This window comes from Emydura macquarii, unplaced genomic scaffold, assembly GCF_026122565.2.
Source record: "Emydura macquarii macquarii isolate MOO-44397 ecotype Brisbane River unplaced genomic scaffold, CSIRO-AGI_Emac_v2 contig_3245, whole genome shotgun sequence".
NCBI classification, from domain to species: domain Eukaryota; kingdom Metazoa; phylum Chordata; order Testudines; family Chelidae; genus Emydura; species Emydura macquarii.
The window spans coordinates 48,878-72,641 of record NW_027133382.1 but is presented as its reverse complement, the minus strand read 5'-3'; the positions used below and the strand labels follow the sequence as shown (position 1 = coordinate 72,641).

The 23,764-nt window shown below is 48.6% G+C and overlaps 1 protein-coding gene and 1 pseudogene across 1 annotated transcript; both read left to right on the top strand.

The window, feature by feature from the left end:
• Positions 1-23,764, top strand: part of LOC137142725 (zinc finger protein 208-like) — a 34,881-nt pseudogene that overhangs the window by 6,050 nt on the left and 5,067 nt on the right.
• LOC137142727 (butyrophilin subfamily 1 member A1-like) lies at positions 993-17,895 on the top strand. The gene is made up of 9 exons (XM_067532178.1): positions 993-1,075; positions 2,109-2,719; positions 3,846-3,956; positions 4,634-4,981; positions 6,878-7,156; positions 11,015-11,119; positions 12,565-12,585; positions 14,077-14,103; positions 17,224-17,895. Exons 2-9 carry the CDS (start codon positions 2,608-2,610, stop codon positions 17,745-17,747), a joined length of 1,527 nt encoding a protein of 508 aa, XP_067388279.1. The 5' UTR covers positions 993-1,075; positions 2,109-2,607; the 3' UTR covers positions 17,748-17,895.

The following is a 23,764-nucleotide window of genomic DNA, read 5'->3' as shown; positions in this document are numbered from 1 at the left end:
AGAAGGCAGTAAAGCCTGGCCACCCTGCTTCCCCAGTCGTGGCTCTGGGTGCGCCTGGCTCTGTGTTCATGGCAGGCCGATGGGCACCCTCACTTCCCACATCCCACCCCTGAGTCAGGCCAGGGGTCCGTCCTTTGCCCATCTGACGCCTTGCAGTTCCAGGGCAGCAGAGCCCTCTCCTGAGCCTGCCGCCAGGTGCAGGGCCCAGGAAGGTGTTGGCATGTGGACACCTGTTCCCGTGGAACTCACCCCAGACCCACCAGTCCCAGACCACCCAGCCACAGTCAGATGGGAGCTGCTTTCTGAGCCTGCCGCCCCAGCGTGGATTGGAGCCAACAGCTGAGTGGTACTGAGATGCCATGAGCATAGAAATGTGGAACTGGAAGGGAGCTTGATCGGTCATCTCACCCAGTGCTCTGAGGCAGGACTAAGTATTTTGCCCATCCCCTCCCCTCTTTTACCCTCCTCTGGAGGCACTTTGGCCCGGCCCAAATTCAGCCCCTCCCCCTCTCCTCTCCTCTCCTCTGACTGCAGGGCTCTGGGGGATGCAAGTTCGGGCCCGGCTCGAGCAGATGTAACCGGGCGTGTTCAGCTCCCTCCCGCCGCTCGGCTGCAACCAGCAACGGCAAAACCCGGGGCCACCCCCGGGCGAGGTCAGCGCCGCCCTGTTCTCCCAGCGCCCGGCCGGACGCGGGGCTTCGCTCCAGGGCCACCGCGCGACTCGACACTCCCGGTCCGGGCTGCAGCGCGTCCGCCCGGGCAGGAGCCTCCCAGCCCCGCCCCCCGGGCAGCTGCAGCCGGCGGGCGCCGGGCCTAGGCCCTTTAATAAAGTGAGTTTCGGCTCCCACGTGACCGCGGCTCAGCCTCCGCTCGGCTGTACACGCAGGGAGCGAGAGAGCCACATCCTGCCCGTGCAGCTATCAGCGCCAGCGCCGCGCCGCGCTCTGCTTCCCCCAGCCCGATCCCTGCAGCGTCCGGCCTGGGGCAGGGGCGGAGGAGGGGATCAGGGACCCACTGCAGCCCCCGGCCTGGGAGCGGGGCGTGAAGAGCCCCAGGAGCTGCAGGAGGAGCCGAGGTGAGGCTGGGAGGCAGATCGTGGGGGGTGGAACTGGGGGTGGGGGGGTGGTGTTGCTGTGGGGGCAGATAGTGGGCGGGGGGGGGGGCTGGGAACTGGTGTCGGTGAGGTCTTGGGGCAGAACCGCTGCAGGGGAAAGGGTTGATCTGAGGGTTGGGGCCAGATTCATTGCTGGGCGGGGGGAGGGGGACAGAGCTTGTGCAATGGGGCAACAACCTTTGTTCAGTAAATATGGCCCGGGGGGGGGCAGCTAATTGTCACACAGACACGGAAGGCGGCGCGGGGAGTTCAGCTCCAGACAGGCGCAAACCCCACATAATTAATTTCATGATGGGGAGGGCTGGCACATTAATTTTGAACCAATTCGAGGTTGTCAATGCTGCACTTTTTATACAAGTCTCCACAGCTGGGAGGTTGCCAACAGCTCCCTAAACAATGTAGCTCTGGCAGTTTCAGGGACAGAAACGCCCAGCTGCTGCTTTTTGTCAGATAAAGCCTATTCTGGGGCTGAGGAAAGTGAAACTAACCCAGTTACTCTGTCCAGAGGGAGCCGGGGCTGCAGGGACCCCATGGGAAGCTACTTGCACCATCGCTCTGGAGTATTGCAGAGAACCTGTTGCTCTGGATTGTGGGTGCAATTTCTGCCCACCCGGCATCCCCCCATGTGTGGGGTGGGATCAAACCCCAGTGCAGACAAGCTGCCCCATAACAAAAGCTCAGGCCAGCCAGACAGCTGGCAAACTCTAGGACAGGGCCTGCTCCACTAGTTAAAATTGAGACAACCTGTCTGTATAAAGAATGACATTTCTAAGTGCTCTAAAATCTGCATTTATACTGTGATTGCCTTGAAATCTGATGTGCCTCATGGGGCCCAGACTATTTTTCAGGTGTCGTTCTTTGGATGAAGGTAACAGATCATCCTATATTCCACTCTTCTAGAGATCTGGGCTGTGTTCTGCTGCAATCGCTCTAAGGACGATTATCCTCCAGAGCTCAAGAATTCCTCATGCTATTTTATAATTTCTCCTTTCAGGTACAGATTGACTCTTATCTGAGAACAGATACAGGCTGGGCTTTGATCTTTGGACCTTGCAGTAATAAAAATACAGATCAGATGAGCAATTATCTTTTATGAGCTTGACAAGGGAGGCTTCATTCTGGAAGTGAGGTGAAAAAATAGTTTAAAAACAAAAAAGTAAGTTTTTTGAAGAACAGAAAAAGAGGATCCGCAAACCTGCTACCGTCATCGAAAGAGGGTTACCTGGAAAATAGCCTGGTGGATAATCAGCTGAACGTGAGCTCCCTGGAAAATAGCCTGCTGCAGCCAAGGAAACTCACATTTCAGTAGGACTGTGTGTGCTTCTTTAAGGGCTGAATTACTGGACTGTTCCTGTTACTCCTCAGCTTGTATTTTCTGAGTTGGTCAAAGCATCAAGAGAGACACTCCTGTTCAGTGTAAATCAAACTAAACTTTTAAATGAAATACATGAGGAGAAGCGGATAGAAAAATAGTGAATTCTGCAGGCTCATAAATGGAACTATTTGCTTGCAATGAGAGAGGAGCTGAGGGATTTAAGAGCAGTGGCAAAAACCGATGCGTTCATGAGAACACTGGGAAGCTTCTTTCCAGGATCCATCAGGTAGGTGAGCTTTGGTCACTTAGTAGTAGTAGTTGTTGTTAATCTTATTTAGTTGTATTGTGGTAGCACCTGGGAAACCTATGGTCAGGAGCCCACGGTGCTACGTGCAGAACTAGCAGAACAAACAGAACAAAGATTGCTTATTCTTTGGCTTCAGAGCCCCTGTTCTCCCTCTGGCCTGTCTGGACCCTGATTGTCACAATACCAGCTACTTAATACACATCCTTTTTATTTAAAAAAAAACAAAACTCTCAGGAGAAGTAGTTTGCATTTGGACAGGTGCCCAAGCAGAGTTGAAGTTCTTAGGGGAATAAGTAAAGCTGTGCCTTTATTTATATTTTTATTTATGTAGATTACAGTGGTTTTTGGAGCTGAGGTGCAGAAATTTCAGTTCTACGACTGGCTGGGATTTTTTTCCCTGTTGGTTTGTATTGGTAATTATCTGCCTCGCATTGGGAGAGCTGTTTTTTAAAATATATTTTATATCTTGACATTGAATTGCAAATAAACTTAAATAAATACATCCCAGGGATTGTCACTAATAAACATCTCTTTCTGTGAAGTCAAATCAGTTAGAAATGGACATTCAGGGTATGTCTACATTAAAAAAAAAAATGGCACCAAGTCTAGGGGCTAGCAGTAGTAGTGTAGATGCTCCTGATTGGGCTAGACCCCAGGCTCTGAAGCCCAGCAAGCGAGGGAGGGCCTCAGATATATTATAAAAACTGAGGTCAAATAGGAAGTAGGGTGTGGGAAAAATCACCAGTCTGAAGAATTGGAATTGATACTTGGTTGATTATCCCAAGAAACCCATTGTATTTCCTGCTGCTGGACTCCTGCTTCTGTCAACGAACCAAGAACTGAGCAGGGGGAAGGATGGGTGCGGGCCTTAACAAATGTCAGCCAGCTTCACTCATCATAGGCCTGGAACCATAAAGAGGCTTATGCGTAGTGACACTGAGCATTGTGAGGCCTAATTTTTAGGTGCCAAGAAAATCACAGGAAAAAAGGGTTCCGCATCCAAGTGTCCCTTGAGCTGTTGACGTGCTGTACAAAATGTGTTTAGTTGTAACATAATCCTTATTATGTCACTCATTTTATTTTTTTTCTCTCATTTTGTCTTCACCAAGTTACAATGAAGATGAAATTATCTTCTTGCTTCCACGGCTCCACAGCAAGCGTCTCTCTGTCTGGTTTCGTCATTTGCTTCATTATTTTGCCTATTCGCAACTTGGAGCCAGGTAGACAATATCACTCATTCAGTGTTCTTCTTTTTTTTCTGTTGTGAATTATGTTATTCATTTGTCTATTCCATTGTTTAGCTCTTAAGATGCACATGTTGTTCTTCTGATACTTAATAATTTTGTTCACATCACTTTAGTCTATTTAATTCTATCACGTGATGAAAGCCTGGAAGAATTCATGTGCGACAATACTGTAAGGTGGAGAAAAAGTAACTAGAAACCAACTATGATTCCTTCTCTCTATAACCTGGCACTTCAGAACCCCAAACTCAAATCTGGGGACAAAAGGAATTGCTCAGTTGAGATCTGTCTGCATATTCCTGAAAAAGTCAGTATGACAAGAAAAAAAACAAAGCACACAATTTTTTAAAAAATCAAGTAACAAATAGTTATGGTGCTGCTGCATGCCTGTACAACATCATCTCACAACTTTAAGTCTGCCCCTATCCCTTCACACCCGTGATGCCAGTATGTGAAATTGTATGGCAGCTCTATAATAATACTTGGGGAAGAATTTGGTATTGTTATTCTGGACACACAAACCAAGGTGCTTTATAATAGTATGAGGTCAGCTCCAGTCAAATGTCACCAGTTTAATTTTTTATCGATGGCAATAAGATCAAATTCTCAATTTTCTAAAGTGTATTCTCTTTGTGTCACGGTACATTTCACAGCCCAGTTCACAGTCATCGGACCAGGTCATCCTGTCACTGCCGTTGTGGGTGAGGACATCGTGTTACCCTGTCATCTCTCCCCACCGATGAGTGCTGAGAACATGGAAGTGAGATGGTTCCGGTCACATTTCTCTTCACTTGTGCATCTATATCGTGATGGAAAAGATCAGACTGAATTTCAGATGCCAGAATATTTGGGAAGGACAGAGTTTCTGAAAGATGGCATCAGAGATGGAAGTGTCGCCTTGAGGTTACGTAATATCAGACCCTCAGATGAGGGAAAGTACACCTGTTATTTTCAATCAACTTCCTTTTATCAAGATGCCCTATTGGAACTGAAGGTAGCAGGTCAGTGGTTTGTGCTCCGTGCTTCTTTTAGCAATAGCATTTGATTGTTCTTTTTTCTCATTTGTAGTTTGGTTCTCAATAAGCTGGAAGCTTTGGCATGTGTCTTTTTAAATATAATGTATAGTTTTTACTATTTTTTTGCTTCTCTGAGAGAGGAAGAGGTGCATCCTCCTGGTAATCCACAAGATCATTGCTATAACTTGAGAACCCAGAGAGAGCAAAGGAGCCAAGTAGATCTTCAGACCACAAGGCCCAGTTCCTCCAAAAACTTCTCCTGACCAATCAGCATTGTTTCAGCCTTTCACTTATTCAGCCAGACCCAGTTTTCTCTCAGTGTCCCAACTGCTGTCAGGAACTGAGGAAGCAGAGAGACAGTCAAATAATCGTTCCGTGAAAAGGCGATGTGCGGGTGAATGTAAAAAGCAAAGTAGTGGAGCACCTGTTAAACAGGAGGTTTTCCAATGGTTTTGTAGCCAGGTGTAACGTCTTCAGTAGGCTTTGGTTCATGTCTCTCACTCAACTGCTCCAGATCTAGGGAAATTGTGAAATCGGGAGGTGATTAGAGATGTCTCATCAGCACTTTCTCAACTATTTACCCCCTTAAATGGATTAGAAGACGGGCACTGATGGATAAGATCATGAATATCATAAGAATCCCGTTATGAAGAGAGGTTTAATTTGCTTGTGGAAGAGTGACTGGCACCAGAGACAATGCGTGGGGGGGGGGGGTGTGTGTGTGTGGGGTCATGTGTCCCCCAGATTTGTTGATTGGCTTGTACTGAGCATGCTCAGTAACACGGCTGAAGCCGGCTGCCCTCACTCTGTTACCCCCCTCTCCCCACTGTCGGTAAGCATGGGTTGTCTCTGACTGGCCCCTACACTTTCAAAAGGGTGTCCAGTGATAAATGGCCAAATGGCTCCCATTCGTTTTTCACCCTCCACGAGCAAGTGTTGACCACAGCGCTCAGCACATCCTGAACATCTGCTGGTAACAGTGGATGAAGGTAAAGGTCTGTGCATTGAAGCCATTCGTGTGAGCAGGAGCTCCTGTGGATTTACCCACACAACCGCACTCGAGCTAGCTCGCTGCAAATAGAAGAGAGAATGCCGGGGCCTGGGCTTCAGAGCCCGGGGAACATGCGCACTTGAGCAGCCGGCAGTGAAGCTCATGTTGCGGCATCTTTATTTCTGTTTTTAGCGAAACAGCGAGAGAACATTTAGTGCTGATACATGTACGTGAGCTGCTACGCACACCCGTAGCTTCAGAGTAGACATAGCCTAAGGGATGGGAACTGCTGTCTTCTCCTGTTCTAATGCTGCATCCATAAGCCAGGCAGATAAGTCAAGTCATAATAATTCATGTGCTTCATGGCATGTGGGACATAAGGCCTTCATCATGGCCTCCTAGCATCTTTGGGGGTTTCTTGCTTCAGTCTTAGCTTCTTCCCACGTCACTTCGGTGGCTTTCAGTTCTGCTTCCGTTGTGCATTTCCATGCACTTGTTGTGCTGAAGATTTAAATATTTAGTCCTTGTGCTGAATGTCGATATAAATTAGAACATAAAATGAAAGGACAAGGTCGGTGAGGTAATATCTTTTACTGGACCAGCTTCTGTTGGGGAGAGAGGCCAGCTTTCGATGTTACAAAGAGCTCATCTTCAGGGCTGGAAAATTAACTCAGAATATTCCATCTTGTATTTAGCTGTGACACCCTGCGTTAGTTTCCAGACCTGAAGAGAAGTTCTGTGTAACTTGAAAGCTTCTCTCTCTCACCAACAGAAGTTGATCCAATGAAAGCTCACCACCTAATATTGCTCTCTAATATCTTGGGAGTGACATGGCTAAAACCACACTACACAATATAAAACTAAAACAGCTTTATCCCACTCTCCACCAGCTATAGGTGCTGCTCCTCTCATCTCTGTTGAGGGTTATCAGGATGGAGGGATCCGAGTCATGTGCCAATCAACTGGGTGGTACCCAGAGCCTGAGGTTTTCTGGAGAGATCTCGCTGGACAACATTTACCATCACTGTCTGAAACAAAATTGCAAGGGGACAATGGCCTGTTTCACATTCAAACTTCTATAATAATAACAGAAACCTCAAACCAGAACATCTGTTACATTAGGAGCACGCTCCTCAGACAAGAAAAGGAATCAGCAATTTCTATAGCAGGTCAGTTACCGCCCAAGCCACAATGTGACCATCAACACGCATGCACCTGCAACTGGTTAAAAGTTAAAATATGTCTCTGCCAATGAAAGGTAGCTTAAAAACACCTACTAAGCATTAAGATGTACGCAATGAATAGAGACTGAATGGTACATTAATATTCAAACAGCCTCACAGTACAATCAGTCCCTTACACGAATATGCAAATGTAAAATATCACATTGCTCAGTCCTAAACCCACCTTCACTCTGCCGCTGCAGATAAACACCATGCATCTGACAAACATGTTTTTATATCCCGTTCTGCTACTTTTGACATTTACTTTTAATCATACAGTTTAAATGGTGCCTGATTCCTTCCCAAGCTATTATATCTTCACAGCTGCACAGTAGCAGATTCTGGGGCCTCCCAGGTTGGCTGTCCACTGGAGGAGAAATCATCAAGACAGAGTCTGGGTATATGCTTCGTGCAGCACATTTTATTTATACTACACACATCAGTCCTCTAAGTGAGGTGGTCACAAACAGCATGCACGTGTAACCCTCTGTCAGAAATTTCACCTCCAACGTAAGAACGGCCATCCTGGGTCAGGTCAATGGTCGATCTAGCCCAGTATCCTGTCTTCCAACAGTGGCCATTGCAAGGTGCTTCAGAGGGAATGAACAGAACAGGTAATCCTCAACTGATCCGTCCCCATCCCCAGCTTCTGGCCAATGGAGGGCCGCTTTCCGGCCACCCAGCTCTGAAGGCAGCGCAGAAGTAAAGGTGGCAATACCCTGATGCCTCTACAACAGTCTTGCAGTCCCTTTTGGGTCAGGACCTTCAGCTTGTGAATCACTGTGTACTTTTGTGTGCTTTTACTCTGTACTATACTATAGGGTAAAAGTATACAGAAGACCAGATTTTACGGGGGAGACCCGTTTCATGGTCTGTGGCGCATTTTTCATGGCTTTGAATTTGTAGGCCCCTAATCATGATACCACATGGTTGTCTGAATCCACATTTGCCAGAAGATCCAGAGGGGTAGCCGTGTTAGTCTGTGTATAGTAAAAACAACGAGAGTCCTGTGGCACTGATGCATCTGACGAAGTGGGTTGCAGCCCACGAAAGCTGATGCCTGCAGAAATTTGTTAGTCTTTAAGGTCCTACAGGACTCTCGTTATATTTGCCAGAGAGGCTCCAATGCAGACGCTTGGCAAATTCATCGTGTTTGTTCACATATTCTCTCCCAGCCAGGATCCTGCAGGCGCTCAACAAATGCTCAGCCACCTCTTCCTTTTCACAACACGTTCTGCTGCTTGAGGAAGCAGTTCTGTGATTACATTTCAACTGTAATTAATCCTTAATGACTGCTCTGGGGCATGCATAATGAGGCTGTCTCTCTTTTGAGATAACCATCCAGACAAGCCACTAATTTGTTAATCTTCTGTCACTTAAGGGTTTGCTCTCTCTCCACCACTGTCCCTGCATTGCTTTCTGGGTAAATCTTGGGACTCTTTCTTTGGTGATTTGCTTTCTCCTTTCTCTTATGCTTTCTCGGACGGGGATACACATTCAGCTGTCCCCTGTTATTGTGACCAGATGGGCTTTTACTCTAGCTGACTCCTCACATATTTTAATGTTGTATCCTTCATTGTCCATTGCTTCCTCCACACACAGACTTTCCCTCCATCATGTCATTGGCTGTACAACCTGTCCGTGTCTTAACTGACATTCATTACTCTCTGCATCACCAGGAGTTTTCTTTGTTTGAATGGCAACTTGATCACTCCAGCAGTGTACCGTGCTGCTGGCATCACACCGACATTGGTGGCTCAGATCAAATTCTTCATTGCCTTTAGAGTAGTTTTTATTTGTGTTTCTTTACATCCTCTTTAATTTCCTTATGTCGTACCTCCTTCATTCGGAGATATTTGTAGGGGCCATGCTGAGAGAGATCCTGATAGTGCTTTGTGACTTGTCTGTCATCTGATTGTACCAGTTTCTCTCTCTACACATTTAGCCAATCCAAACCATTGTTCTGTGTCTAAACTGTTCTATGCATGTCATCAATCGCTACAGCTCCCTTTGTGACTGGGATTTTTAATCAATTTGTATTATTTTTTTAAATAAAAAGGTAATAACTTGCTTATTTAAATATTTAACTCTTTGCTTTACTGGTCTATTTTCTAAAATACATTGCCTTAATCATTTTAACTCTTAATACCTCATCTTGTTTAGGTATAAATATAAGTCTGGTGGTATTTGTTTTTAATTGTAAATTTGTCCTATATGTATGTGTGTTGTATGTGTCACGTGACTATTTTTCAGTTCTCCTTCTTTCCAATTTTTCATTCTTCTCCGTGCCTCATCTATTTCTTTCTTTGATATTTCTGTGTATTTCTCTGTCATGTTTTTTCTCACATTTTCCCAGTGATTGTTTTGTTGTTGTTGTTGTCTTGTTATGTTGTTAGTAATAGTAGAAATTGGAGTGCATATTACCTTTAGGAACTATAAAGTTGGGGGGAAAAGTTAGAAGCCAAGAAATTCAGAGTTAAGATTAAATTACAAGAAACCCACATCTTTGAAAGTCTGTAAATTTGCAGATGAGATAGCTAAATCTTTTTAACTCGGTTTCTTGTAAAGGTAGTATAAACTCAGTGGCGTACCGAGGGAGGGGACCAGGCCCACTGGGCGCTGGTCTGTGGTGGGGCGCCAGGCCGGCCCTTCACGATGCGCAAGTGGCGGGAGGCGCAGGGGGCTGTATGCCCCTCAGAGCCTCCTGCACCCTCTGCCTGTTGTGAAGGGCTGGGTCAGAGCGCACTTACCCTTGCTCCAGCCCTGCAGCCCGGCGCCGGCTCTGATAAAATTGCGGCCGGGGCGGCCTCAAACCCCAGCTGACCCTGCACCCCATCCGAGTCGGCACCGGGTAGCGGGACTGGAGCAGTGGGTAAGTGCTGGGGAGGGATAGGGGCGCCCCGGACGAACCTTGGCAACGGGCAGAGGGGGCAGGAAGCCGAGGGGTGGCTGCTCCTGCTCCTGCTTCTGCTCCTGCCCCCATCCCCATGCTGGAGGGTGAGGCCGCCCTCCATCTGAGCCAATACCAGGCTGCGGGGCTGCTGGAGCAGCAAATAAATGGGGAGGGGACATGCCGGGCCGGCCCTTTGCAACAGGTGGGGGGGCAAGGGGCACAGGAGGCTCTGAGAGGTGCCCTTCAGTGCCCCCCTGGCACATCATGAAAGGCCGGCCCAGCCGCCCTCCCCCGGCTGGGGGCTGCAGGCTGGGGGCTGCAGCAGGAGACGTGGACGCTGGGGAAATGTGAGGGGTGGCAGAGCTAAGCCTGCATTTGCGCCCCCCCTCGCAGATACAGACCCCACCCCCCTTTCCAGGGCAGCTATGGGGTGGCACCGGGACTCCTGCCCTACATCGGGGGGTGTGACGTGGGGGGGGGTGTGCAAATGTAGGCTTCATCCCTGGGCGCCGGAGACCCTCTATACACCACTATTCAAACTATTGATGAGAGTCTGGATTCTTCACTTTAGCAAAGTTTTTTCTGTGTGGGTAATTTTATCTTATGGGTTGTTTGTCAAAATCTTCACTTCAGCTACACTGAATTCTACGTGCTATCACAGCACTGAACAATATCACAGCAGTGATTCACGGCAGGCCCACTTATTTACAAATACAGTACATTGCTGTTAAAATGATCCTGGTGAGAACCAGTTTTTAAGTCCGTTTCTGACCACTTTTATAGTGTAGATAGGGTCATGTCTGATTCCTTGTCTCGCCCAAATTCGGCTGAGGATATATATATCTGTGCTTAAATACCATTTGACTTTTGTCCTTGCTCCCAAAGTAATGCCAGTTCAATTTTTTTTCCAGAACCTATTTTCCCGAAGACATCTCCTTGGATAGCAGTTGTGTGCACGCTCCTGGTTATTCAGTTTCTTTCTGCTGGCCTCATAATTTATTTCTTTAAAACAAAAGGTAATACACTAAATAAGGAAATAAACTATAAGGAGACTTTCTCCTAATAAAGAATGCTGTTCTAATGGTATCTAGTGAATGCAATGTCTCTGTAGTTAAGGTTGTTGCTTAATTTTCAAATTATTTCTAGTCAGATTTTGTTCTCCTCTCTAAAAATCACAAAACAGTGATTGCAGCATAAAAACAATTAGAGGTCTAGAGCTGAGGGTGATCCTTTTCCCCCTGCAGAATTTGAAGTGATTTGAACAAAGGGTTCCCAATTTACAGCACCCTAAATATGGGAATGTTCATCAGAGCGCCATTTTTTTTTGTTTTTTGTTTTCTTTTACCATTTCTTACGAACCAAAAAAAAAGGAGAAACTTTAAAATTTAGTTTGTTGGACTTCCCAGCTGAGATCTTGGGAAATATGCAGTGTGGGTAAGTCCCAAATTATCACAAGTCATCCCTGATTTGAATGCCTCTGTTTTTGTGTGATGAATCTTGAGGGTAATTCTTGACTGCAGAGTTAGTCCTGGCTCTCCCTCACTGGTGTCCTTACGTCCTCTTCCATTCACACACCCAGCCCTCTGGCCTGAGTTTAGTGGTCGTTTCCGCCTAGCCTAGCTGACACAGCTGGGGATGTGGGTTAGAACAAGGGCTCTGCTTTCATTCAGGCTGGTATTACACTGAGGACTCAGGCTAAATCCTCCAGTCCTCCAATCCCTTCCCATAATTCCCCCTGTGTGCCCAGAAGGACAGACAGGTTCTCCCAAAAATCACTGGCAAATAATTGTAGAGTGGCTCAGCTTAGAATAGCCCAAGGAACCATGGGATATGTCCCCAGAAGTCCCAGTGTTGCACACAGGTGAGTGTGACAGTAGTGAGGACACAGTAACTTTCTGAGTGTGTGTTTGAAGTGTGGCCACAGACCTGGGCTAGGCTAACCTAGGTGCTCAGACCTAGGTGCCAATCACTCACTTAACTGCAATGAAGACACACTCTGAGACTCCTGGAGCCTGGTTTGAAGATCTGAGGAATCCCAATTCCAGCTGAAATCAAAGGTTACTGTATTGGCTGAGCTCTTCTGAAAAATCAGCCAGAGGGTGTGTCATGTTGGGCATATTATAAACTCAGAAACCCAAACAAGACAGCCAAGCAATGATTAATTTCACTTGGCACCGGTTTTGCAGTTCCTGAAGCCAAGAGATCTGGGCCCCCATCCTGGGTCTACCCCATCTTTTGCACATGCCTGTTTGTGTTCGGAGCAGAGTCACTTTGTCTTCCACGTAGTTGATGCACAGACACACCAGTGCAGTCCCTGTGGGAGGCGCAAGTCGTCTGAAGAGCCATGGGTAAATTTTGACCATAAAGGACATAGTCCTCGCACTGTGGATCCGTGGGGAAAAGAAATGGAATAATATTAATAATAATAATACTGTGTCTTTATTTCTGCTTATTTTTTTAGAGAAGACGGGTGAAGAACGCAGTAAGTGTTATTCCCTCTCCTTTCACAAGTAAAATCATTTGCGTACAGCTGTATCCTCAGAATGGTTTTTACTTTAAGTTTTAAAAGCTGTCGTGGGGTGGGTTCATATTAAATATGTGGAATTTAACATCAAAAGAAAATTGGGGGGGAAAAAGTTATAGATGACTAAAACCAGGGAGGTTGAATAGAAATGCCACTTCAGCCCTAATTTTGGTACTGGCAATCTAATATAATAAAGGCATGAGATTTAACATAGAAAATAAAGGGAAAATCTAAGGCCCAGATTCAGGAAGCACTTATACAAGGATTTAATTCTCTCCCTATTTAGGGCAGCACTTAAGCACATGCTTAATTTAGGCATCTGTTTTTGTCCCCTTGAAGGCAATGGGATTTATGCACATGTGAAACTTTTGCATACGCCTCAAGCTCTGCTTTCTAGTAAGGACATGAGGCGCTGAAGATGGAAAGTTCTGTTTCTAAGAATCAAAGATACAATAAAGGCATTAGGCATATTATCAAAATATTAATATTAGTAACTTTATTTCCTGTTGTTATTTCAAATCTTTAAAAATAGTGATAATGGGTTCAGACCTGCTCCGACTGGGTTCAATACAGAGCCCATTAAACTCAGTGGGGTCTTTCCCTTCTATTTTGTGAGATTTGGAATCAGATCCATAGAATACATAGAATGAGGATTTGCCATGGACATCCATGAAAGAAGCATTAGACCTTTAATAAAAGGGTTTTTTTGTTTGTTTGTTTGTTTGTTACGATAACTTAACCTGGAGATAAAATTAAGTGCTAATATAGAAGTAAATATTAGCTATTGGAAATTTCTGTAAACTCGCTATTAATTGTCACCTGTGAAAGAAAACTGCTCATGCACTGTATATTTCTAACATTATTTCATGGTAAGTTTTTACTAGAACTTCTAACTAGAGATGTTTGGAAGATGTGCTGGACATTTTGCTCTTTGAAAATTTAGTTTCCAAACAAAAAGTCAAAATTTCAAAAACAAAATAAAAAACGGAACAAAATGTTCTAAATGTTTTGATACAAAAAAATGTTGAAATGGGAAAATTCAACATTTTTGTTCAAAACAAAATGAAAATTGTCATTCAGATTGACATTTCAGTATAAAATATTGTTTTGTTTGTTTAAATGGAAAAATTAAATGAAAAATGACATTTTAAATTGAAATGATACAAATTCTCATTTCTAAATGTTAATTTACATTTTTTATTTTATTTTGACATTTCCCCCACAGAAAAAGAGATTTTTTTCCCCATGGGAATAATTATTTTTCCTCCAAAAATTACTGTTTTAGTTAAATATTTTTAGGTGGGAAAAGTTTTTGCACAAATTTTTGACCAGATTTACTTTTAACTATTTGCCCCTTTCAACTCCCCACATTTCATTCTGTATAATATTGACGCCTCCTAATACGACGTTAATTCAGGTGAGTTCTCATTTCTTCTTGTTTGGTTGCAGGGTGGAGAGAGTGCCTTACGAAAGCAGGTAATAAATGTTCATATTTTATCAAAGTCTAATCCTATCTCCCCTAATAGTTCCTAACATTCTGTTCAGTTTTTTCACTGTTGCTGCACACTGAGTGGATGTTTTCAGGGTAGGGTTGACAATTTTGGTGGGACGTATTCCTGGAGGTTTCATCACATGACATAACCTTTAATAAAAGATTAATCTTTAATTCCTGGAGACTCCAGGAAAATCCGGGAGAGTTGGCAACTCTCCATGCTGATGCCAAGGTCTCTTTCTTGAGTGGCAACAGCTAATTTAGGCCCCATCATTTTGTATGGACACTTGGGGTCATGTTTTCCAGTGTCCATCATTTTGCATTTATCAGCATTGAATTTCATCAGCCATTTTGTTTGCAGGCGGTTTCCTTGCTCAGGAATTCCATGGCCTGCCACACACACAGGCTACGTGCCCAAGGAGTTCTGGCCCAGATCCACAAACCCAGACTAAGGCACCGAAGTTCTGATTTTAGGCACCACTGTGGCCTCCTCCAAGGCACCAGGGTGCCTAACTCCCACCTAAGCCCCAGTGCAAGCCAGGGAAGATGGCCTATCTTGTCTGTGGGACTCAGTCTGGTAGGCGGGTTTAGAGGCCACCTAGCTCTGTATAGAAGAGCTGAAGGAAAAGGCCCCTTGTAGTTCAGCCCAGTGCTTAGGGCACCCACCCAGGATGTGGAAGACCCCCAGTCCAAGTCCCTCTCCACCTGTGAGAAGAAAGGATTTAAAAAGGGGGAGGCAGGGACATGGGTCAGACACTGCTCTCAGCCCCCCTGGCTCCCCCCGCCAGGGCAGACGGAGGGTCTGGGGCACCCCACAGTGGTCAGAGCTCCCTGTGCAGCTCTTACAATAGTCCAGCTGGCCAGAGGTGAAGCTTCTGTGGCAAGAGAAGGGGGTGTGGCCTCATGAGGAAGAGGCGGATCAGGGGCAGGGCCACGGAGAGGGGTGTGGCCTCATGGCCTTCCCACTTCTTTTGAGGTTCTGGCACTGTTGGCTAGAGCTCTAACCTGAGAGATGGGAGATTCCTATTTTAATCCCTTCTCTTGAGCAGGCAGGGAGGGGACTTGAGTAGGAGTCTCCTACAACCCAGGTGAGATCCCCAACCACTGGATTAAAGGTTAGAAGGGAATGTACGTCTTTCCCCTACCTTCCCCCCCACCCTCTCCTCCACTGTTTTGTGTACAGCTAGTCAGCCTCTGAGCACATCTACCAGCTCAGGCCCTGCAGGCAAGATAGTCGTTCAGGCAGGGCCCCCACATGGGGGGGAAGGGTACACTTTAATGGGGCCCCAAGGCCCTGGGGAGCCTAGCCCAGGCTGCAACCCCCATTACCATAAGGAAAAAAAATTTCATGGCTCATGAGATTGTATGTACAGGATGAGGGATTGCGGTATGGGTGTGGGAGGGGGCCCATGTTACAAGTTTGTACTGGGCCAGGAAAAATTATGCTTGGGCCCTGCGTCCAGCTGCCTGCATTCCCCAGGTTCGTGGATCACCAGCAGAGATATGCACCTCCCTGCTGTCCAGACTTAGGCACTATCTCCAGGAGAGGGGAAGGGCTTAACACACATGGTTCCCACCGGGTAGTTTAGGCAGCTCCCTGTCTGGCACGCTGGCTTTTGTGAATCCCCTTCTTAAGGTGCGTTTACTGTGCACAGTGTCCTTGTGGCAGTGGATAGGGTCCATACACCACACCCCCAGCTAGCATGGGTGCAAAGAGCAGTGTAGGCAGTGAGGCACGGCTTATGTGAGTAGAATAAAAACACCCATGAACCTGTGGGTATGTGTCCTCTATGGCTCTCTACATGCCCGTGCAGTGCCTCCCCCACAGTGTGCTGCTGCCTTCCCCTGCCAGAGCCTTTCCCCTCTGTAGGGAGCTGCCAGAGCCTTTCCCCGCCACAGGGAAAGACTCCAGCAATGGGGGAAGGCTCTGGTAGGGGGGAAGCAGTGGGAAAAGTCTCCAAGAGCTCTCCACTGCCAGAGTCTTTCCCCGTTGCCTCCACCCTGCCAGAGCCTTTCACTGAAGTGTGTAGCTGCACACCGCAGTGATGATACAGCCGGATTGTCACTGCGGCTTGTTGCTACACATACCCTACAGCCTACCACCAGTGGTGTGCGGTGTAGACGTAGCATGAGGTGCCTCTCTCTCCCCATTCGTATACAAAGCCTAGGCACCTAATTCAAGATTGGGGGTTCCCATTGTTTTCACAGTGATTTTGTAGGTGCCTAAAAGTTAGGTGGTGTGATGCAGAGTGTCCCTTCATGGACTGGGGGCTCTGGTTTCTCTGCTTCCTCTCAGGGTCATTCTCACAGATATCCCTGGCTTTCTTCCTGTAATACACACTGCAAACTCAGACCCCTCACCCATATATATCTGCAACAGTGGAATCCCTTCGATCACACAGCTTAGCTCTGTCCTGCGTTTGTAGCCAGATATTTTTACTATGTAAAGAGGCATGATTGCACCTTCCATTGATGATGACAGAGTGAGCTCAGCACACCCATTGGCTTTAAGGAGGTCTTTGAGGTCTTTAAGGAGGTCACACACACACTGTCCCCAGCATAACTGCACTGTTCTTCCTCTGTTCCTACCTGAGGGGATCCAGCAGTTCTTGCAGTGATCCCTGATCTCAGCTTCAGGATGAGAAAGCAGAGGCTTGAACACTGGCAGATCTCTCCTGGCTGGAAAATGGAGGGGAGGGGCCGGAAAGGGAGTATTTTTAAAAATATATTTTTAAAATGCTGTCATTTTCAAGTGTTTAACATTTTTCTTTTTTATGAGGAATTTTTTTCATATTTTTTTTTTTTTTTAATTTAAAAATAGTCCAAATGGATTTTTTTTTTTTTTTAAATTGATTGAACCGATACTTCTTTTTTGGTGACTGAAAAGTTTTTATAAATATTTTGATAACATTTGAGGATCAGTTTAAAATATTGATTAACAATGTGTTCATCACCCAGCTGCCCTTCCTCCCCCTGATATGTAATCAGGAGGAAGGAAGTAAATTGACAGAATCTGCCCCAAGCGCAGCCTGAAACAGACATGATCAAACCCTGCCCCAGGGCTGAGCTCTGCCCCTAATGCTCTGATTCTTTCTCTCTCCTAGTCCATGTAACTCTGGATCCATACGCAGCAAATCCCCACCTCAGCATCTCTGCAGATCGGAAAAGTGCGAGACTGAAAGAGACAGACCAGGAGCTGTCTGCCGGATATGAGGCATTTCGTTATTCTCCCTGTGTGCTGGGCTGTGAGGAATTCACCTCTGGGAGACATTACTGGGGGGTGGAAGTTGGGAGCAAAGGAGGCTGGGCTGTGGGAGTTGCCAGAGAGTCTGTGAAGATGAAGGAAGGAGTATTGGAGCTTAAGCCTGAAGAGGGAATCTGGGCTATCGAGCGACAGTGGTGGGGTAAGCTGTGGGGTCTTACTAGCCCTATGAGAGAGCTGTCTCTAAGTAGGAAACCGGAGAAGATTCGGGTTTCTCTGGACTATGACGCAGGGCTGGTGGAATTTTTTGATGCTGATAACGTGGAACCGTTCTTCTCTTTCCCCTCGGTTTCTTTCATGGGAGAGAAAATTCATCCCTTCTTCCGGGTTGGGGGCGCAGGAACCCAGCTCAGACTGCGTCCCTGAGAAAAGGATAAATTATTCCACTGGGACGCACCCAAACATGTTCTCACAAACCTAGGACGTTTTTATTCTGTTCACAAAGATCCCTCTTAGCCTCACACTGAATAAAGAAGTTGTAAATACATTTGTAAATAAAGAAATGTTAAAATAACGGATGCATTTTCTATTCTTTCCCGCTCTATTTTATTGATTATTTCAGTTGCAATTGGGGGGAGGAGGGGCTGGTCCGCTTCCTCATTAGACAGTCAGGTGACGCCTGGTCTACACTACAGAGCTAGTTTCATGCAAGGCAGCTCACCTCAACCAAGTTAGGGAAGCGTCTACACTAAAACTTCACTCTTGCTAACACAACCAGAGTCCTGTAGCACTTTAAAGACTAACAAATTTCTGCAGGCATAAGCTTTGATGGTGGATTGCAGCCTAGGAAAGCTTATACCTGCAGAAATTTGTTAGTCTTTAAGGTGCTACAGGCGTCTCCTTATTTTTGCTGTATGCAGACTAACGCGGCTACACCTCTGGTCCCTTCTGGCCTTGGAGTCTGAGTTTAACAGAAGCCAGGCAAAGCGCAGGGCAGGGATATCACTAGGACCCAGGAGGAGCGGGGTGGGAGCGAGCCCAGCCTGAGGTCGCTCAGTGAGGCAGCAGGAGGAGGAAGACGAAAAGACAAGGCTGTGACTCGCCTCTGCCTGGTGCTGTGGTGACTCTGGGTCCGGCCCTGCTGCGAGATCCGAGCCCGGCGGCGGCTGCTGGGTCCCCGGAGCCGGGCTGCAGCCGGGGCGGTGACTGGGGCGGTGACATCCCCGCTGCGCCCCACCCAGGAGCCTCTCCCGGGGCAGAGACCCCAGCCTGGCCAGGCCCTTCCCGGCCCCGATCCCGGCCCCGCTCGCAGGGAAGGTAAGAGAGACCTTCCCCCCCCGCCCCGCCCCAGGGAGCGGCGCCTCCCGCTCCCAGCCCGGCTGCAGGGGCGGGTTTGGCCCCGGGCTGCTCCCGGCGGTGCTGCTGCGATGCGGTGCCCGGGGTTGTCTTGTGCGTGGGAAAGATGCAAGATGGCCCCGAATCCCTTTGTTCGCAGGGCGGGGGGAGCAGCTGCGCCGGGCCGAGGCTGGGACCGCGGCCCCTGGGTGGGGGCACGGGGGTGGGAGCCGAAAGGGGGCTGAAGAGGGCGGGGCAGAGGGGATCGAGGGGGGACAGGGATGTGAGGGGCAGGAGGGGGGTGAAGGGAGGATGCAGGGGGGAGGACGGGAGGAGGCAGGGGCGGTGGGTGGCTGGAGGGGGGATGAGGCGATGCAGGGGAATCAGGGGGCCGGGGGGGGTTATGGGGCTGGGGGGAAGGAGGCTGGAGTAGAGGGGAGATGTGGGGGGGGGTGCGGAGGGGAGGCTGGAGGGAGAATGTGGGAGCTGGAGGAGCCTGGCTGGGGAAGGGGGAGGCCTAGGGCAGGGATAAGGCTGGGGGGGGGGAGGGGGGATGGTGAGAGATGCAAAGGCAGCTCCCCTGCCCTATGGGGTAACCTTAGGAGACGTTGAGGGATGAGCAGAGACTTTTCCCCTTGGAAATGGGCAGACCAGCAGTGGGGGTGCAGTGACCGTCCGTCCCGAACTGGGTGAGCCAGCCCTAAAATGCAGAATTCCGGTCCTGGGCTGAATGACTCAGGACAACATTTCCCCCTATTCCCTGTGGCAGGCTCTGGGGGACATGGGGCCAGGGCCACAGCTACAGCCCAGAAGCGGGGCTGGGGCTGCGGCTCGGGTCGGGGCAGAGATGGGGGCAGAACGGGGCTGAATGGCACTTCCTCCATTCCCCCTGGGGCAGTGGTGCTCCACAGTTTGGGGACCTCTGCCCTGGGAATAGGGGTTGGCAGGAGACTTCTCCTGAAGGGCTGAGAATGAACAAAGTAAATGTCCACACCCAGCCTCTCCCCACACACCCTGCTCCAAATGTAATATTTTTGTTTTAAAACTCTCATTATTTGGTGGGCTCTGATTCCTGGGTTGGCCGACCTGAACAAGGCACTGGTCTGATTTCTGTGCAGAATTCAGTGTCAAACCAGAGTCACTCCTAGTCACAAGGAGCACCGTTGGGGTATAGTTTAGTTCAGGTTCAGTTGCACAGTTACCAGGCAGTGCCCCAGAAACGGGGGTGAGGTGGTCTGGGAATGAGCCCTGCAGCTTGCTTCAGTAGGGAACTGAATTTGGGACATGGGGCCTGCGTCAGGTGGGGCAACTGGAGGGAGGAACTGCCCAAAGGGGTGAGGACGGGGGGGGGGGAGAAGAGTTGAGCAGCCATTGCCTTTTTCCTTGGCCTTGAAGAGTTACATCTGGGACCAGGGAGTACCCCACTTCCCTCCCACCTCCTTCCCTGCCCGTTTGGGCCTGCCCCCTTCTCTTCTCCTTCTACTGGGGCAGACCATTCTGGTAGCAGTCACATGCCTGGGTGTTGTTTTGTTGTCTTGTTTCATAATGAAAGGAAGATCATAGTAGGTTTTATTTTATTTTCTCAAATATTGAACTTAAAAAATGCTGGATCTTTATTTTAACTAGTAACCATTTTTTCCCCAGTTCGATTCAGATTCAGGTTCACTGAATAAAAGAAAAATTAGGGTTCAGTCTGGTTCCGGTTCAGTTAAAAATATAGTTCAAACTGGTTCTGATCTGGTGTGAGTCCAAATGAAATCCGCAACTGCTGAGCTGTCCCAGGGAGACTCAGCCATAAGGTGGGGGGAGAGGGTTATTGCTAAGGCAGAAGAGGCTGGTGTCTGTCTCTCTCTACTCATGATATTAGAGTCCTATGCCTGGTCTACACTAGAGAGTTTTGTTGACAAAAGTCAGCTTTGGTTGACAAAACAGAGGGGGTGTACACACTGCAACTGCCCTCTCCCACTGCCGACAAAACTGCCCTGTTTGTTTGTTTTTTGACACAATAAAACCACCTCGGTGAGAGGTGTAGGGCTTTTGTCATCTTAGTTAGGGTGATGCAGTGTCAATGTAGACCCTGCGTCCCCTTACATTGGTGGTGGTTGTCATTCTTGTCAATTTCACTGCTCCGCTAAATGCAGTTCTTGTAAGCCCGGGGCGGCTGGATCCCGGCTCCCAGCTGGGATAGGAAAAGCTGTGGGTGGCTGGACCCCAGCTCCTGGCTGTGAGATGGGACAGGAGAATCCACAGGTGGCTTCTGGGAGCCTGGCAGCCTTGTCAATTTCACGGCTAAAATTGACAAGGCTGCCATCTCCGGCAGGGGAACAGGTGGCTGGACCCCATCTGCCTCCTGAGGAAGCCGGGGAGCCTTGTCAATTTCACACGAGGAGGGCAGGGAGTGAGAATCTGGGCAGCTAGAACCCACTCTAGAAGAAGAAGTCCCAAGCGTGGGAGGAGGAGCAGTAATTACTGTGGTGGCTGTAAGTCGACATATGTCATGTTGACTTATTTTTTTAGTGTAGACAAAGCCCTAGAGTTAGTTCAGTTTCCTTGGTCAGAGGCTGCTGCCTTCTCTTGTGTGATCTGGAAGCCCAGAATGAGCAGCTGCTGCTCCCCGAGCAGGGATCTGTGCCAGGGAGAGACCTTCATCAAAGGCTAAGTCAGGCATCGACAAACCCCGAGCGCCAGCTCGCCATGGCATCTAGGAATTTAAATCTGGTGCCTAGTATATTTCTCCCAGTGAAAGACTGGGTCCCCGGGGGAGCGGCTGCCACACTCCGGCCAGGGCGCCAATGCATCCATATGGCGGGGCCCGGGGGGAAGCACTGCAGCTTCCGCGATCCGGCCAGGGCGCCCTGCCTCTGGGCCCACCTTGTGGGAGGAGGCGGAGGGAAGGGGCAGGGCCAGGAGGGGAGAGCCGCTGCTGTGCTCTGGCTGCTGGGCCCACAGTCTGGCTCCTTAATTTCTGGGCTGGCTCCTAGCTACAAAGCAAATTTGTCGAGCCCTGGGCTAAGCCCACTCTGTGCTCAGCCCCGATGCCTCCAGGTGATGGGCAAGACCTGGGGGAAAGTGCTTGGGCTGGGCAGGAAAGTGACTCTACACAAAGGACGCCTTTCAGGGACTAGCTGGTGAATTTGTACTGGAGGGGGAGGAGTCCCCTGGGTGTTTGTGTGTCCCAGAACTGCTGCCTTCAGTGCCACACCCAGGCTTACACTGGGGAGCGAATGCCCATGGGAACAGGACAGTAGCCAGTTCCCCAGGCAGAGGGGAGAGGGAAGGAGGCAGAAAGGGGAATGGTGAAATCAAAACAGGCAGCAAAAAGCAGGGAGAGAGGGTTCCCAGTGCCCAAACCTGCCCAGATCCGTTCATTGCATCATCCCTGGGCAGATTGACTTTTCTGGGAACAAGGTAAGGAGCAGGGAGAGGAAAAGCCAGTTCCTGCTTCTGCCGAGTCACTGCGCTGCTGGGGGGATGCGCTGCCTTTGGGGATAATGTTGGGGGACTCCCCCAAAGTGGTTCCTTTGATTCTGCTCTTTTCTAGCACTTGTCTTGGAGATTCCGTCCCAGGGAGGGTTTAAAAGTGCCTCGATGGGTTTAGTCCTGCTGGGAGTGGCCGGGTCTGTGCTGTAATAAAGTGACTGAGGTTCTCCCAGTGTGGCAGGGACTAGAGCATCTGTCTGCAGGGAGAAAACCTGGGAGGAATCAGGATGTGAAATGGACTAAAGCCCCTTCTGACACCTCCCCAATCGCCCTGACAGGCTGAAGCATCACGTCCACGTTTCGCTCCCGATCGTCCCATCTTCCGGGAATCAGGGAAGGAAATGGCCATGGTGAAGCCAGCCCAGGTAGGGGATTTTAAGGGAGGTAGGGAAGGTTGTTGTAGAGGGGCAGGGGCAGGAAACACATAGGGTGCGGCAGGGAGGGGACAGGGTGTGATAAACCTGCTGGCCCATGTTCAACCTGGGCCTGATTTTCTGAACAGGCCCACTGGGAGGAGGTGAATGTTCCCCCATTTCTGCAAGAGGAAACACCCCCATGGGCAGGGCTGGGAAAACTGACCGGATTCTCAGTGCTGGAGCCTGAACTCACTAGCCAGACGCTGCTATGAAATAAGAAGATCCTGAGATTCCTGTCCCTGTCCCTTGCTTGAAGCTCCGCTTTTCATGTCAGCCTGTGGGCTGATCATATCAGCCAGTAGGCGTGTGTTAAAGAAGATGACCCTGCCCTCCTCCATCTGCTGGGAGGGACGAGGAGCTCTCACTTTCTCTCCATCTCTGAAGCCTCCTGACTGCTCTGAGCAGAGTGCGGGTGGGATTCTGCTTCTCTGGCCTTCCTTCATTGTGAATAGTAGGATTGTGGCTGCATCAGCCAGTGCTGAGTGTGGGAACTGATGTGGTTGCAGATGCCGGTGACCTTTGAGGAGGTGGCTGTGTATTTCACCGAGGGGCAGGGAGCTCTGCTGGACCCCACTCAGAAAGCCCTCTACAAGGATGTCATGAAGGAGAATTATGAGACGGTGACCTCGCTGGGTAAGGGATTCCTGTGCTTCCATTATTAAAAGCCATGGGGTCTGCATGTCTGAATCTGGTCAGGTTCTTTCCTAGTCAATTAAATTAGAGGAGAATGGGTCACATAGTCCACAGCTCCTGTGTGAGAGACACTTTCATCTCCATACACCCTTCAGGGGAACAGGGGAGTCAGAAACCTAATGTACAGCTAATTCATCCCCATCTCTGCAGCTTTCAAGGGGCCAGAAGCAGGGGTATTGTCCTGCCTGTTATTTCTCATTCACTCACCATTCACCTTCCTTCTCGGGACTAGCTCCATCGTGAGGAGGACATTAGGTTCTGCAGGCTTAGAAATAGGCGGAGCTGTGTGTGTGTCAGAAAGTCCCCCACAGTGCACCTGTCATAGGATCTCCTAGTGCAGGTGTGAGAACACCCCCCAAACATCTGCTGTTCCCAAGGGATCTGAGTTCCCACAATCCCATGTAGATTCAGGTTAAACTCAGGGAATGTTCCTTGTGATAAATGCTCTACCAAGACTTCATGCACTCTGACCTTGCTTGATTTCACCCACTGAGCAGGATTTCCCATTCCCAAACCTGA

What these genes read in the sequence shown, in the direction of transcription:
- LOC137142727 (XM_067532178.1), top strand. Translation starts at nt 2,608, where the DNA reads ATGGAACTATTTGCTTGCAATGAGAGAGGAGCTGAGGGATTTAAGAGC. An exon ending in TATTCGCAACTTGGAGCCAG is followed by an intron (nt 3,957 to 4,633) that starts GTAGACAATATC and finishes TACATTTCACAG; the next exon opens with CCCAGTTCACAGTCATCGGA. An exon ending in AGAGTGCCTTACGAAAGCAG is followed by an intron (nt 14,104 to 17,223) that starts GTAATAAATGTT and finishes TCTCTCTCCTAG; the next exon opens with TCCATGTAACTCTGGATCCA.